Source organism: Phalangium opilio, unplaced genomic scaffold (genome assembly GCF_054372755.1).
Source record: "Phalangium opilio isolate 3A_F unplaced genomic scaffold, DU_Popi_V2 ptg000329l_1, whole genome shotgun sequence".
Lineage (NCBI taxonomy): Eukaryota > Metazoa > Arthropoda > Arachnida > Opiliones > Phalangiidae > Phalangium > Phalangium opilio.
Genome location: NW_028324226.1, coordinates 10,318,988 through 10,335,930, shown reverse-complemented (window position 1 = coordinate 10,335,930; position 16,943 = coordinate 10,318,988). Strand labels below are relative to the sequence as shown.

At 32.0% G+C, this 16,943-nt stretch overlaps 1 protein-coding gene across 1 annotated transcript; it reads left to right on the top strand.

Annotated features, from left to right (window-relative positions):
• Nucleotides 1-13,941: 13,941 nt before the first annotated feature.
• Nucleotides 13,942-15,005, top strand: LOC149610762 (uncharacterized). Its single transcript, XM_089859519.1, has 3 exons — nt 13,942-14,446; nt 14,506-14,669; nt 14,754-15,005. Exons 1-3 carry the CDS (start codon nt 14,218-14,220, stop codon nt 15,003-15,005), a joined length of 645 nt encoding a protein of 214 aa, XP_089715645.1. The 5' UTR covers nt 13,942-14,217.
• The last annotated feature ends 1,938 nt before the right edge of the window (nt 15,006-16,943 follow it).

Here is a 16,943-nt window from a genome sequence, read left to right as displayed (position 1 = left end):
AAATTGAATTTTAACAGTTTTTTGAATGACTATCGTTACATTTGCTTGAATTAAAGCAAAAAATACAAAAATAACGGTTTCAGTGGCTATATTTGAAAATAGTTAAGAAATACTCAAAATATGCTTTTCTGGCCGTGAAACGTCGATTTTGAAAATGTTATTAAAAATCGAGGTACATTTTTATTTATTGTTCAATCGAGATGAAATCACTTTTAAGGAGTATTTTATAGAGAATTAAGCTGAATTCGGTCAAAAATTTGTCCAGAAAAAAATGCATTCAAAAATGTACCGAAAAAATCGCATGTTTTTTTTCTTCAAGATACAAAATCCGTGACAACGATTTCTTGTTGAAAATTGAATTTTAACAGTTTTTTGAATGACTATCGTTACATTTGCTTGAATTAAAGCAAAAAGTACAAAAATTATGGTTTCAGTGGTTAAATTTGAAATAAGTGAAGAAATACTCAAAATATGCTTCTCTGGCCGTGAAACGTCGATTTTGAAAATGTTATTAAAAATCGAGGTACATTTTTATTTATTGTTCAATCGAGATGAAATCACTTTTAAGGAGAGTTTTATAGAGAATTAAGCTGAATTCGGTCAAAAATTTGTCCAGAAAAAAATGCATTCAAAAATGTACCGAAAAAATCGCATGTTTTTTTTCTTCAAGATACAAAATCCGTGACAACGATTTCTTGTTGAAAATTGAATTTTAACAGTTTTTTGATTGAATGTCGTTACATTTGCTTGAATTAAAGTAAAATGTACAAAAATAACGGCTTCAGTGGTTATATTTGAAAATAGTTAAGAAATACTCAAAATATGCTTTTCTGACCGTGAAACGTCGATTTTGAAAATGTTATTAAAAATCGAGGTACATTTTTATTTATTGTTCAATCGAGATGAAATCACTTTTAAGGAGTATTTTATAGAGAATTAAGCTGAATTCGGTCAAAAATTTGTCCAGAAAAAAATGCATTCAAAAATGTACCGAAAAAATCGCATGTTTTTTTTCTTCAAGATACAAAATCCGTGACAACGATTTCTTGTTGAAAATTGAATTTTAACAGTTTTTTGAATGACTATCGTTACATTTGCTTGTATTAAAGCAAAAAGTACAAAAATAACGGCTTCAGCGGCTATATTTGAAAATAGTTAAGAAATACTCAAAATATGCTTTTCTGGCCGTGAAACGTCGATTTTGAAAATGTTATTAAAAATCGAAGTACATTTTTATTTATTGTTCAATCGAGATGAAATCACTTTTAAGGAGTATTTTATAGAGAATTAAGCTGAATTCGGTCAAAAATTTGTCCAGAAAAAAAATGCCTTTAAAAATGTACCGAAAAAATCGCATGTTTTTTTTCTTCAAGATACAAAATCCGTGACAACGATTTCTTGTTGAAAATTGAATTTTAACAGTTTTTTGAATGAATATCGTTACATTTGCTTGAATTAAAGCAAAAAGTACAAAAATTATGGTTTCAGTGGTTAAATTTGAAAATAGTGAAGAAATACTCAAAATATGCTTCTCTGGCCGTGAAACGTCGATTTTGAAAATGTTATTAAAAATCGAGGTACATTTTTATTTATTGTTCAATCGAGATGAAATCACTTTTAAGGAGTATGTTATAGAGAATTAAGCTGAATTCGGTCAAAAATTTGTCCAGAAAAAAATGCATTCAAAAATGTACCGAAAAAATCGCATGTTTTTTTTCTTCAAGATACAAAATCCGTGACAACGATTTCTTGTTGAAAATTGAATTTTAACAGTTTTATGAATGACTATCGTTACATTTGCTTGAATTAAAGCAAAAAATACAAAACTAACGGTTTCAGTGGCTATATTTGAAAATAGTTAAGAAATACTCAAAATATGCTTTTCTGGCCGTGAAACGTCGATTTTGAAAATGTTATTAAAAATCGAGGTACATTTTTATTTATTGTTCAATCGAGATGAAATCACTTTTAAGGAGTATTTTATAGAGAATTAAGCTGAATTCGGTCAAAAATTTGTCCAGAAAAAAATGCATTCAAAAATGTACCGAAAAAATCGCATGTTTTTTTTCTTCAAGATACAAAATCCGTGACAACGATTTCTTGTTGAAAATTGAATTTTAACAGTTTTTTGAATGACTATCGTTATATTTGCTTGAATTAAAGCAAAAAATACAAAAATAACGGTTTCAGTGGCTATATTTGAAAATAGTTAAGAAATACTCAAAATATGCTTTTCTGGCCATGAAACGTCGATTTTGAAAATGTTATTAAAAATCGAGGTACATTTTTATTTATTGTTCAATCGAGATGAAATCACTTTTAAGGAGTATTTTATAGAGAATTAAGCTGAATTCGGTCAAAAATTTGTCCAGAAAAAAATGCATTCAAAAATGTACCGAAAAAATCGCATGTTTTTTTTCTTCAAGATACAAAATCCGTGACAACGATTTCTTGTTGAAAATTGAATTTTAACAGTTTTTTGAATGACTATCGTTATATTTGCTTGAATTAAAGCAAAAAATACAAAAATAACGGTTTCAGTGGCTATATTTGAAAATAGTTAAGAAATACTCAAAATATGCTTTTCTGGCCGTGAAACGTCGATTTTGAAAATGTTATTAAAAATCGAGGTACATTTTTATTTATTGTTCAATCGAGATGAAATCACTTTTAAGGAGTATTTTATAGAGAATTAAGCTGAATTCGGTCAAAAATTTGTCCAGAAAAAAATGCATTCAAAAATGTACCGAAAAAATCGCATGTTTTTTTTCTTCAAGATACAAAATCCGTGACAACGATTTCTTGTTGAAAATTGAATTTTAACAGTTTTTTGAATGACTATCGTTACATTTGCTTGAATTAAAGCAAAAAGTACAAAAATAACGGCTTAAGTGGCTAAATTTGAAAATAGTGAAGAAATACTCAAAATATGCTTCTCTGGCCGTGAAACGTCGATTTTGAAAATGTTATTAAAAATCGAGGTACATTTTTATTTATTGTTCAATCGAGATGAAATCACTTTTAAGGAGTATTTTATAGAGAATTAAGCTGAATTCGGTCAAAAATTTGTCCAGAAAAAAATGCATTCAAAAATGTACCGAAAAAATCGCATGTTTTTTTTCTTCAAGATACAAAATCCGTGACAACGATTTCTTGTTGAAAATTGAATTTTAACAGTTTTTTGAATGACTATCGTTACATTTGCTTGAATTAAAGCAAAAAGTACAAAAATAACGGCTTCAGTGGCTATATTTGAAAATAGTTAAGAAATACTCAAAATATGCTTTTCTGGCCGTGAAACGTCGATTTTGAAAATGTTATTAAAAATCGAAGTACATTTTTATTTATTGTTCAATCGAGATGAAATCACTTTTAAGGAGTATTTTATAGAGAATTAAGCTGAATTCGGTCAAAAATTTGTCCAGAAAAAAATGCCTTTAAAAATGTACCGAAAAAATCGCATGTTTTTTTTCTTCAAGATACAAAATCCGTGACAACGATTTCTTGTTGAAAATTGAATTTTAACAGTTTTTTGAATGAATATCGTTACATTTGCTTGAATTAAAGCAAAAAGTACAAAAATTATGGTTTCAGTGGTTAAATTTGAAAATAGTGAAGAAATACTCAAAATATGCTTCTCTGGCCGTGAAACGTCGATTTTGAAAATGTTATTAAAAATCGAGGTACCTTTTTATTTATTGTTCAATCGAGATGAAATCACTTTTAAGGAGTATGTTATAGAGAATTAAGCTGAATTCGGTCAAAAATTTGTCCAGAAAAAAATGCATTCAAAAATGTACCGAAAAAATCGCATGTTTTTTTTCTTCAAGATACAAAATCCGTGACAACGATTTCTTGTTGAAAATTGAATTTTAACAGTTTTATGAATGACTATCGTTACATTTGCTTGAATTAAAGCAAAAAATACAAAACTAACGGTTTCAGTGGCTATATTTGAAAATAGTTAAGAAATACTCAAAATATGCTTTTCTGGCCGTGAAACGTCGATTTTGAAAATGTTATTAAAAATCGAGGTACATTTTTATTTATTGTTCAATCGAGATGAAATCACTTTTAAGGAGTATTTTATAGAGAATTAAGCTGAATTCGGTCAAAAATTTGTCCAGAAAAAAATGCATTCAAAAATGTACCAAAAATCGCATGTTTTTTTTCTTCAAGATACAAAATCCGTGACAACGATTTCTTGTTGAAAATTGAATTTTAACAGTTTTTTGAATGACTATCGTTATATTTGCTTGAATTAAAGCAAAAAATACAAAAATAACGGTTTCAGTGGCTATATTTGAAAATAGTTAAGAAATACTCAAAATATGCTTTTCTGGCCATGAAACGTCGATTTTGAAAATGTTATTAAAAATCGAGGTACATTTTTATTTATTGTTCAATCGAGATGAAATCACTTTTAAGGAGAGTTTTATAGAGAATTAAGCTGAATTCGGTCAAAAATTTGTCCAGAAAAAAATGCATTCAAAAATGTACCGAAAAAATCGCATGTTTTTTTTCTTCAAGATACAAAATCCGTGACAACGATTTCTTGTTGAAAATTGAATTTTAACAGTTTTTTGAATGACTATCGTTACATTTGCTTGAATTAAAGCAAAAAGTACAAAAATAACGGCTTAAGTGGCTAAATTTGAAAATAGTGAAGAAATACTCAAAATATGCTTCTCTGGCCGTGAAACGTCGATTTTGAAAATGTTATTAAAAATCGAGGTACATTTTTATTTATTGTTCAATCGAGATGAAATCACTTTTAAGGAGTATTTTATAGAGAATTAAGCTGAATTCGGTCAAAAATTTGTCCAGAAAAAAATGCATTCAAAAATGTACCGAAAAAATCGCATGTTTTTTTTCTTCAAGATACAAAATCCGTGACAACGATTTCTTGTTGAAAATTGAATTTTAACAGTTTTTTGAATGACTATCGTTACATTTGCTTGAATTAAAGCAAAAAGTACAAAAATAACGGCTTCAGTGGCTATATTTGAAAATAGTTAAGAAATACTCAAAATATGCTTTTCTGGCCGTGAAACGTCGATTTTGAAAATGTTATTAAAAATCGAAGTACATTTTTATTTATTGTTCAATCGAGATGAAATCACTTTTAAGGAGTATTTTATAGAGAATTAAGCTGAATTCGGTCAAAAATTTGTCCAGAAAAAAATGCCTTTAAAAATGTACCGAAAAAATCGCATGTTTTTTTTCTTCAAGATACAAAATCCGTGACAACGATTTCTTGTTGAAAATTGAATTTTAACAGTTTTTTGAATGAATATCGTTACATTTGCTTGAATTAAAGCAAAAAGTACAAAAATTATGGTTTCAGTGGTTAAATTTGAAAATAGTGAAGAAATACTCAAAATATGCTTCTCTGGCCGTGAAACGTCGATTTTGAAAATGTTATTAAAAATCGAGGTACCTTTTTATTTATTGTTCAATCGAGATGAAATCACTTTTAAGGAGTATGTTATAGAGAATTAAGCTGAATTCGGTCAAAAATTTGTCCAGAAAAAAATGCATTCAAAAATGTACCGAAAAAATCGCATGTTTTTTTTCTTCAAGATACAAAATCCGTGACAACGATTTCTTGTTGAAAATTGAATTTTAACAGTTTTATGAATGACTATCGTTACATTTGCTTGAATTAAAGCAAAAAATACAAAACTAACGGTTTCAGTGGCTATATTTGAAAATAGTTAAGAAATACTCAAAATATGCTTTTCTGGCCGTGAAACGTCGATTTTGAAAATGTTATTAAAAATCGAGGTACATTTTTATTTATTGTTCAATCGAGATGAAATCACTTTTAAGGAGTATTTTATAGAGAATTAAGCTGAATTCGGTCAAAAATTTGTCCAGAAAAAAATGCATTCAAAAATGTACCGAAAAAATCGCATGTTTTTTTTCTTCAAGATACAAAATCCGTGACAACGATTTCTTGTTGAAAATTGAATTTTAACAGTTTTTTGAATGACTATCGTTATATTTGCTTGAATTAAAGCAAAAAATACAAAAATAACGGTTTCAGTGGCTATATTTGAAAATAGTTAAGAAATACTCAAAATATGCTTTTCTGGCCATGAAACGTCGATTTTGAAAATGTTATTAAAAATCGAGGTACATTTTTATTTATTGTTCAATCGAGATGAAATCACTTTTAAGGAGAGTTTTATAGAGAATTAAGCTGAATTCGGTCAAAAATTTGTCCAGAAAAAAATGCATTCAAAAATGTACCGAAAAAATCGCATGTTTTTTTTCTTCAAGATACAAAATCCGTGACAACGATTTCTTGTTGAAAATTGAATTTTAACAGTTTTTTGAATGAATATCGTTACATTTGCTTGAATTAAAGCAAAAAGTACAAAAATAACGGTTTCAGTGGCTATATTTGAAAATAGTTAAGAAATACTCAAAATATGCTTTTCTGGCCGTGAAACGTCGATTTTGAAAATGTTATTAAAAATCGAGGTACATTTTTATTTATTGTTCAATCGAGATGAAATCACTTTTAAGGAGAGTTTTATAGAGAATTAAGCTGAATTCGGTCAAAAATTTGTCCAGAAAAAAATGCATTCAAAAATGTACCGAAAAAATCGCATGTTTTTTTTCTTCAAGATACAAAATCCGTGACAACGATTTCTTGTTGAAAATTGAATTTTAACAGTTTTTTGAATGACTATCGTTACATTTGCTTGAATTAAAGCAAAAAGTACAAAAATAACGTCTTCAGTGGCTATATTTGAAAATAGTTAAGAAATACTCAAAATATGCTTTTCTGGCCGTGAAACGTCGATTTTGAAAATGTTATTAAAAATCGAAGTACATTTTTATTTATTGTTCAATCGAGATGAAATCACTTTTAAGGAGTATTTTATAGAGAATTAAGCTGAATTCGGTCAAAAATTTGTCCAGAAAAAAATGCATTCAAAAATGTACCGAAAAAATCGCATGTTTTTTTTCTTCAAGATACAAAATCCGTGACAACGATTTCTTGTTGAAAATTGAATTTTAACAGTTTTTTGAATGACTATCGTTACATTTGCTTGAATTAAAGCAAAAAATACAAAAATAACGGTTTCAGTGGCTATATTTGAAAATAGTTAAGAAATACTCAAAATATGCTTTTCTGGCCGTGAAACGTCGATTTTGAAAATGTTATTAAAAATCGAGGTACATTTTTATTTATTGTTCAATCGAGATGAAATCACTTTTAAGGAGAGTTTTATAGAGAATTAAGCTGAATTCGGTCAAAAATTTGTCCAGAAAAAAATGCATTCAAAAATGTACCGAAAAAATCGCATGTTTTTTTTCTTCAAGATACAAAATCCGTGACAACGATTTCTTGTTGAAAATTGAATTTTAACAGTTTTTTGAATGACTATCGTTATATTTGCTTGAATTAAAGCAAAAAATACAAAAATAACGGTTTCAGTGGCTATATTTGAAAATAGTTAAGAAATACTCAAAATATGCTTTTCTGGCCATGAAACGTCGATTTTGAAAATGTTATTAAAAATCGAGGTACATTTTTATTTATTGTTCAATCGAGATGAAATCACTTTTAAGGAGAGTTTTATAGAGAATTAAGCTGAATTCGGTCAAAAATTTGTCCAGAAAAAAATGCATTCAAAAATGTACCGAAAAAATCGCATGTTTTTTTTCTTCAAGATACAAAATCCGTGACAACGATTTCTTGTTGAAAATTGAATTTTAACAGTTTTTTGAATGAATATCGTTACATTTGCTTGAATTAAAGCAAAAAGTACAAAAATAACGGTTTCAGTGGCTATATTTGAAAATAGTTAAGAAATACTCAAAATATGCTTTTCTGGCCGTGAAACGTCGATTTTGAAAATGTTATTAAAAATCGAGGTACATTTTTATTTATTGTTCAATCGAGATGAAATCACTTTTAAGGAGAGTTTTATAGAGAATTAAGCTGAATTCGGTCAAAAATTTGTCCAGAAAAAAATGCATTCAAAAATGTACCGAAAAAATCGCATGTTTTTTTTCTTCAAGATACAAAATCCGTGACAACGATTTCTTGTTGAAAATTGAATTTTAACAGTTTTTTGAATGACTATCGTTACATTTGCTTGAATTAAAGCAAAAAGTACAAAAATAACGTCTTCAGTGGCTATATTTGAAAATAGTTAAGAAATACTCAAAATATGCTTTTCTGGCCGTGAAACGTCGATTTTGAAAATGTTATTAAAAATCGAAGTACATTTTTATTTATTGTTCAATCGAGATGAAATCACTTTTAAGGAGTATTTTATAGAGAATTAAGCTGAATTCGGTCAAAAATTTGTCCAGAAAAAAATGCATTCAAAAATGTACCGAAAAAATCGCATGTTTTTTTTCTTCAAGATACAAAATCCGTGACAACGATTTCTTGTTGAAAATTGAATTTTAACAGTTTTTTGAATGACTATCGTTACATTTGCTTGAATTAAAGCAAAAAATACAAAAATAACGGTTTCAGTGGCTATATTTGAAAATAGTTAAGAAATACTCAAAATATGCTTTTCTGGCCGTGAAACGTCGATTTTGAAAATGTTATTAAAAATCGAGGTACATTTTTATTTATTGTTCAATCGAGATGAAATCACTTTTAAGGAGAGTTTTATAGAGAATTAAGCTGAATTCGGTCAAAAATTTGTCCAGAAAAAAATGCATTCAAAAATGTACCGAAAAAATCGCATGTTTTTTTTCTTCAAGATACAAAATCCGTGACAACGATTTCTTGTTGAAAATTGAATTTTAACAGTTTTTTGAATGAATATCGTTACATTTGCTTGAATTAAAGCAAAAAGTACAAACATTATGGTTTCAGTGGTTAAATTTGAAAATAGTGAAGAAATACTCAAAATATGCTTCTCTGGCCGTGAAACGTCGATTTTGAAAATGTTATTAAAAATCGAGGTACATTTTTATTTATTGTTCAATCGAGATGAAATCACTTTTAAGGAGAGTTTTATAGAGAATTAAGCTGAATTCGGTCAAAAATTTGTCCAGAAAAAAATGCATTCAAAAATGTACCGAAAAAATCGCATGTTTTTTTTCTTCAAGATACAAAATCCGTGACAACGATTTCTTGTTGAAAATTGAATTTTAACAGTTTTTTGAATGACTATCGTTACATTTGCTTGAATTAAAGCAAAAAATACAAAAATAACGGTTTCAGTGGCTATATTTGAAAATAGTTAAGAAATACTCAAAATATGCTTTTCTGGCCGTGAAACGTCGATTTTGAAAATGTTATTAAAAATCGAGGTACATTTTTATTTATTGTTCAATCGAGATGAAATCACTTTTAAGGAGTATTTTATAGAGAATTAAGCTGAATTCGGTCAAAAATTTGTCCAGAAAAAAATGCATTCAAAAATGTACCGAAAAAATCGCATGTTTTTTTTCTTCAAGATACAAAATCCGTGACAACGATTTCTTGTTGAAAATTGAATTTTAACAGTTTTTTGAATGACTATCGTTACATTTGCTTGAATTAAAGCAAAAAATACAAAAATAACGGTTTCAGTGGCTATATTTGAAAATAGTTAAGAAATACTCAAAATATGCTTTTCTGGCCGTGAAACGTCGATTTTGAAAATGTTATTAAAAATCGAGGTACATTTTTATTTATTGTTCAATCGAGATGAACTCAATTTTAAGGAGTATTTTATAGAGAATTAAGCTGAATTCAGTCAAAAATTTGTCCAGAAAAAAATGCATTCAAAAATGTACCGAAAAAATCGCATGTTTTTTTTCTTCAAGATACAAAATCCGTGACAACGATTTCTTGTTGAAAATTGAATTTTAACAGTTTTTTGAATGACTATCGTTACATTTGCTTGAATTAAAGCAAAAAGTACAAAAATAACGGCTTCAGTGGCTATATTTGAAAATAGTTAAGAAATACTCAAAATATGCTTTTCTGGCCGTGAAACGTCGATTTTGAAAATGTTATTAAAAATCGAGGTACATTTTTATTTATTGTTCAATCGAGATGAAATCACTTTTAAGGAGTATTTTGAAGAAAAAAACATTTTTGACCGAATTCAGCTTAATTCCCTATGAAATACTCCTTAAAAGTGATTTCATCTCGATTGAACAATAAACAAAAACATACCTCGATTTTTAATAACATTTTCAAAATCGACGTTTCACGGCCAGAGAAGCATATTTTGAGTATTTCTTCACTATTTTCAAATATAAAAACTGAAACCATAATTTTTGTACTTTTTGCTTTAATTCAAGCAAATGTAACGATATTCATTCAAAAAACTGTTAAAATTCAATTTTCAACAAGAAATCGATGTCACGGATTTTGTATATTGAAGAAAAAAACATGCGATTTTTTTCGGTACATTTTTGAATGCATTTTTTTCTGGACAAATTTTTGACCGAATTCAGCTTAACTCCCTATAAAATACTCCTTAAAAGTGATTTCATCTCGATTGAACAATAAATAAAAATGTACCTCGATTTTTAATAACATTTTCAAAATCGACGTTTCACGGCCAGAGAAGCATATTTTGAGTATTTCTTCACTATTTTCAAATATAACCACTGAAACCATAATTTTTGTACTTTTTGCTTTAATTCAAGCAAATGTAACGATATTCATTCAAAAAACTGTTAAAATTCAATTTTAAACAAGAAATCGTTGTCACGGATTTTTTATCTTGAAGAAAAAAACATGCGATTTTTTCAGTACACTTTTGAATGCATTTTTTTCTGGAAACATTTTTGACCGAATTCAGCTTAATTCCCTATGAAATACTCCTTAAAAGTGATTTCATCTCGATTGAACAATAAATAAAAATGTACCTCGATTTTTCATAACATTTTCAAAATCGACGTTTCACGGCCAGAGAAGCATATTTTGAGTATTTCTTCACTATTTTCAAATATAACCACTGAAGCCGTTATTTTTGTACATTTTGCTTTAATTCGAGCAAATGTAACGATATTCAATCAAAAAACTGTTAAAATTCAATTTTCAATAAGAAATCGTGGTCACGGATTTTGTATCTAGAAGAAAAAAAAACATGCACTTTTTTCGGTACACTTTTGAATGCATTTTTTCTGGACAAATTTTTGACCGAATTCAGCTTAATTCCCTATAAAATACTCCTTAAGAGTGATTTCATCTCGATTAAACCATAAATAAAAATGTACCTCGATTTTTAATAACATTTTCAAAATCGACGTTTCACGGCCAGAGAAGCATATTTTGAGTATTTCTTCACTATTTTCAAATATAAAAACTGAAACCATAATTTTTGTACTTTTTGCTTTAATTCAAGCAAATATAACGATATTCATTCAAAAAACTGTTAAAATTTAATTTTCAACAAGAAATCGTTGTCACGGATTTTGTATATTGAAGAAAAAAAACATGCGATTTTTTTCCGTACATTTTGAATGCATTTTTTTCTTGACAAATTTTTGACCGAATTCAGCTTAATTCCCTATAAAATACTCCTTAAAAGTGATTTCATCTCGATTGAACAATAAACAAAAATGTACCTCGATTTTTAATAACATTTTCAAAATCGACGTTTCACGGCCAGAGAAGCATATTTTGAGTATTTCTTCACTATTTTCAAATATAACCACTGAAACCAGAATTTTTGTACTTTTTGCTTTAATTCAAGCAAATGTAACGATATTCATTCAAAAAACTGTTAAAATTCAATTTTCAATAAGAAATCGTCACGGATTTTGTATCTTGAAGAAAAAAACTTGTGATTTTTTTTCTTCGATGGCAGCAAGAAAGTTTGCACGACGAAACATAGTCTAATTTCGCAAGTTTGCATCTTTATCGTCTGCGTCTTGTCGTGCCAACGCTTCGGCAGAAAGAAGTTTCTCTATATCGAAGCTTTTAAAAACGTACACGCACTTAAACCCAGAGGTCCTATAATTCCAATAAAATCCTGCATTTTAGAAAGTATCCTATTTTACCCTACAATTTCACAAATCGTCCTTTAAAGTCTCATATTTTTACCCTACAATTTCACAAATCGTCCTTTAAAGTCCTTTATATTTGGGATTTTGATGTAATTATTTATAGTCTTAGTTGCATTACGTTTTAAACGTAGAATCAGGGATATCTCATTTGGTCAGATAAAAAAATCCAAGCTAAACGAATGAGAGGGTGGGTTGTTTGATTACGTTTTGCTTAATTACTTGGCCCCGTTTGTCGTAGCCCTAACCTTAGTATGGTTGGATGGGGGACAAATTGAAATAAAGCTTTCTCAAAGGACATCCCCGTATCTCTAGGGTGGGATAGCTAAACGAGTGAGAGGGTGGGTTAGCTAAACGAGTGAGAGGGTGGGTTAGCTAAACGAGTGAGAGGGTGGGTTAGCTAAACGAGTGAGAGGGTGGATTAGCTAAACGAGTGGGAGGGTGGGATAGTTAAACGAGTGAGATGGTGGGTTAGCTAAACGAGTGAGAGGGTGGGTTAGCTAAACGAGTGAGAGGGTGGGTTAGCTAAACGAGTGAGAGGGTGGGCTAGCTAAACGAGTGAGATAGTGGGTTAGCTAAACGAGTGAGATAGTGGGTTAGCTAAACGAGTGAGAGGGTGGGCTAGCTAAACGAGTGAGAGGGTGGGTTAGATAAACGAGTGAGAGGGTGGGTTAGCTAAACGAGTGAGAGGCTGGGTTAGCTAAACGAGTGAGAGGGTGGGTTAGCTAATCGAGTGAGAGGGTGGGCTAGCTAAACAAGTGAGATAGTGGGTTAGCTAAACGAGTGAGACGGTGGGTTAGCTAAACGAGTGAGAGGGTGGGTTGTTTGTTTACGTTTTGCTTAATTACTCGGCCCCCGTTTGTCGTAGCCCTAACCTTAGTATGGTTGGATGGGGACAAATTGTACTATAACATACTCAAAGGACATCCCCGTATCTCTAATATAACCTGAGTTATGAGCCTCCAAAATATAGTGTAATGTTAATCAAATGGAAGGTATGTTCACGAACATTTTGCTTAATTACTCGGCCCCCGTTTGACGCAAATTTTCCTGATTCCCCAGAATTTTACTAAAAATTCGAAATTTCCCTGAATTTTCCATGAGTTTTTTGTCAACTATTTATTTCCCTGATTTTTCCAGGTTTTCCTGGTTTTCCAGGTTTGTATGAACCCTGTTATCTTTTGGTGGGCGCCCAAATCCACATTTAGACTGTACCCCCCTAAATTCGAAACGTTCCTACGCGCCTGCCACCAACCTTTCGGTTAACAACCGAACGCGCATAGCATTGCGCCACGGAAGCTTAGTAAATAAATGGTAAGTGCTGGCTGGCTCCTGACAAGTCTATTTGGAAGTAAATACAGTGATAGTTAATCATTTAAATATAAAATGACCTTTTACGCGTAATGAGCCCTTGACCATAATTAAAGAGCACTAGCATGCGCGTGAGACTACTTGGTCCGGCTTTTAAGTAAACACTGCTAAAGTGACTAACAATATGAGGATGTTTGAACGATTCCCTCCCATTGGAACGAAATCCCATTCAACCGAAATCAAAGAAGGGAGGACCCATTGGACCGCAATCCCGCACCTTGGGCGGTTTACGAAAAGTAGAGATAGCCATGAATGGCTGCACTTAACGTTAGTGTACACTGCCTAGTTATCTCCAATAAAAACGAAGTTGCAAGGAGTTAACCGTGGAATCGGTTTTAAAGGCTTATGTTAATTTAAGGGAAAGCTAAAATAAGACGTTAACCGTAACATTTTCTTTAATGTTACCCTAAAGTAGGTTTCCAATGGTATTTTCATGAAAAGTACGAAAAATTTACGGCGCTCAACCTAACCTAACCTAACCAAACCTAACCAAACCAAACCAATTTACTGTTATCAGAAATTTATTACTACACGAAGTGAGGGACTCTATCGCTTAGAATAGGGACCGTCTCTGCTGGAAAGATTTTACGTAAAGGGGTATTAAAACTTCCATTCCCCTTTCCGAGTTTATTTTTCCCGTTTTCTTCGCTCTCAAAAGCTTCAAAAAGTGGGAGGTTCTCCTTGGTGGCTGATTGGAGCGTTTTTAAATATGTCAGCCAATAGCGATAAGGATGAACACGTGACTAACAAATCGTCTGCTACTCTAGCCTCTTCTTTAACCTAGGGTTACTGGGTTAGTCGTGGGTTCTTATTAAGTTATTCAGCCTCGTTTAAAATTAGTTAATCAACTTAATCATGGAAGGACTCGGAGTATCAATTTTAAATAAAGTCTCGGTAGGCATACAGTGCAATACAAATGCTAAAATTATCAGAGATAGAGGTTCTCAAACAATAAGAGAAAGAAACCCCGTAACTAAACGGGCTAACAAAAACACCCAGACTATGGCTGAAAAAATTAAACCTGGCCTTATTATTAAGAACAAATCTAAAGATGCTTCTGTTCTGTGTAGACCATCATCAAGTGGTAAGGTAACGATCTAGTTTTAAAATAAACACATGTTTATGTCTAGTTACGATATTCAGATTTCACCTCACAAACCCCAAATCTGAGCATAAATAATTCAACTCAGACCAACGACTTGGTAACAAATTCGATTGAAAAGGGTATATTTGCCAATATGGGTATCAGAGCAACTTTACTGCAAGATATTGTGGACCAATGTCACACCCTTGATCTGAACCTGAAGGTAAATCTATTTGGATTTAATCATAAATGCCCTGTTTAATCCAATTTATTACATTTATAATATAAATTTACTTAATATTTTAAGTGTTTCCTTAATACTCGCCGAGAAAGAACCATTTCAATATCAAATGGGCTAAATGTGGGACTTCTGCAAGAAGATATAGATCCGATTCAGTTGATTATCACTGAAACAGGGAAATGCACCATAATCATCCCTTTTCGACCTGTTGAAACGAAGCAGTTCTTAAATATTGAAAATGGAACTATTAACAGGGTTGATGTGGAGGCTGCACTAAACCTTGTGAAAGGGAACGTTGGAGTGTTTTGTGATAAATAACGTAAAAAGTCAAAGTTTTTCCATAATACCTGACGACCATTTAATTTTTGGGCTTCCGTGGCGCAATGGTTAGCGCGTTCAGCTGTTAGAAAAAAGGTTGGTGGTTCGAGCCCAACCGGGAGCGGAGTTGTGAGGCCTCAGATGTAACATAAAAAGTCAAAGTTTTTCCACAATACCTGCCGATCATTTAATTTCTGAGTTTCCGTGGCTCAATGGTTAGCGCGTTCGGCTGTTAACCGAAAGGTTGGTGGTTCGAACCCACCCGGGAGCGGTGTTGTGTTGTCTCAGATGCAACGTAAAAAGTCAAAGTTTTTCTACAATACCTGACGACAATTTATTTTCTAAACTTCCGTGGCACAATATTTAGCGCGTTCGACTGTTAACCGAAAGATTGCTAGTTCGAGCCCACCCGGGAACGTTGGTGTGTTTTGGTATAAATGACGTAAAAAGCCAAAGTTTTTCCATAATACCTGACGACCATTTAATTTTTGGGCTTCCGTGGCTCAATGGTTAGCGCGTTCGGCTGTTAACCGAAAGGTTGGTGGTACGAGCCCAACCGGGAGCGGAGTTGTGAGGTCTCAGATGTAACATAAAAAGTCAAAGTTTTTCCACAATACCTGCCGATCATTTTATTTCTGAGTTTCCGTGGCTCAATGGTTAGTGCGTTCGGCTGTTAACCGAAAGGTTCGTGGTTCGAGCCCACCCGGGACCGGTGTTGGGTTTTGTCGGATGTAACGCGAAAAGTCAAAGTTTTTCTACAATACCTGACGACAATTTATTTTCTAAACTTCCGTGGCACAATGGTTAGCGCGTTCGGCTGTTAACTGAAAGATTGCTAGTTCCAGCCCACCCGGGAACGTTGGTGTGTTTTGGTATAAATAACGTAAAAAGTCAAAGTTTTTCCATAATTCCTGACGACCATTTAATTTTTGGGCTTCCGTTGCTCAATGGTTAGCGCGTTGGCTGTTAACCGAAAGGTTGGTGGTTCGAGCCCACCCGGGAGCGGTGTTGTGTTGTCTCAGATGTAACGTAAAAAGTCAAAGTTGTTCTACAATACCTGACGACAAATTATTTTCTAAACTTCCGTGGCACAATGGTTAGCGCGTTCGGTTGTTAACCGAAAGATTGCTAGTTCGAGCCCACCCGGGAACGTTGGTGTGTTTTGGTAAAAATAACGAAAAAAGTCAAAGTTTTTCCATAATTCCTGACGACCATTTAATTTTTGGGCTTCCGTTGCTCAATGGTTAGCGCGTTGGCTGTTAACCGAAAGGTTGGTGGTTCGAGCCCACCCGGGAGCGGTGTTGTGTTGTCTCAGATGTAACGTAAAAAGTCAAAGTTTTTCTACAATACCTGACGACAATTTATTTCCTAAACTTCTGTGGCACAATGGTTAGCGCGTTCGGCTGTTAACCGAAAGAGTGCTAGTTCGAGCCCACCCGGGAACGTTGGAGTGTTTTGTGATAAATAACGTAAAAAGTCAAAGTTTTTCCATAATACCTGACGACCATTTAATTTTTGGGCTTCCGTGGCGCAATGGTTAGCGCGTTCAGCTGTTAGATAAAAGGTTGGTGGTTCGAGCCCAACCGGGAGCGGAGTTGTGAGGCCTCAGATGTAACATAAAAAGTCAAAGTTTTTCCACAATACCTGCCGATCATTTAATTTCTGAGTTTCCGTGGCTCAATGGTTAGCGCGTTCGGCTGTTAACCGAAAGGTTGGTGGTTCGAACCCACCCGGGAGCGGTGTTGTGTTGTCTCAGATGCAACGTAAAAAGTCAAAGTTTTTCTACAATACCTGACGACAATTTATTTTCTAAACTTCCGTGGCACAATATTTAGCGCGTTCGACTGTTAACCGAAAGATTGCTAGTTCGAGCCCACCCGGGAACGTTGGTGTGTTTTGGTATAAATGACGTAAAAAGCCAAAGTTTTTCCATAATAC

Bases quoted from the DNA above. Each gene is read 5' to 3' on its own strand.
- LOC149610762 (XM_089859519.1), top strand. From the start codon at position 14,218: ATGGAAGGACTCGGAGTATCAATTTTAAATAAAGTCTCGGTAGGCATA. The intron at 14,447-14,505 runs GTAAGGTAACGA...TACGATATTCAG, and splicing joins GTGTAGACCATCATCAAGTG to ATTTCACCTCACAAACCCCA. The intron at 14,670-14,753 runs GTAAATCTATTT...TAATATTTTAAG, and splicing joins CCCTTGATCTGAACCTGAAG to TGTTTCCTTAATACTCGCCG.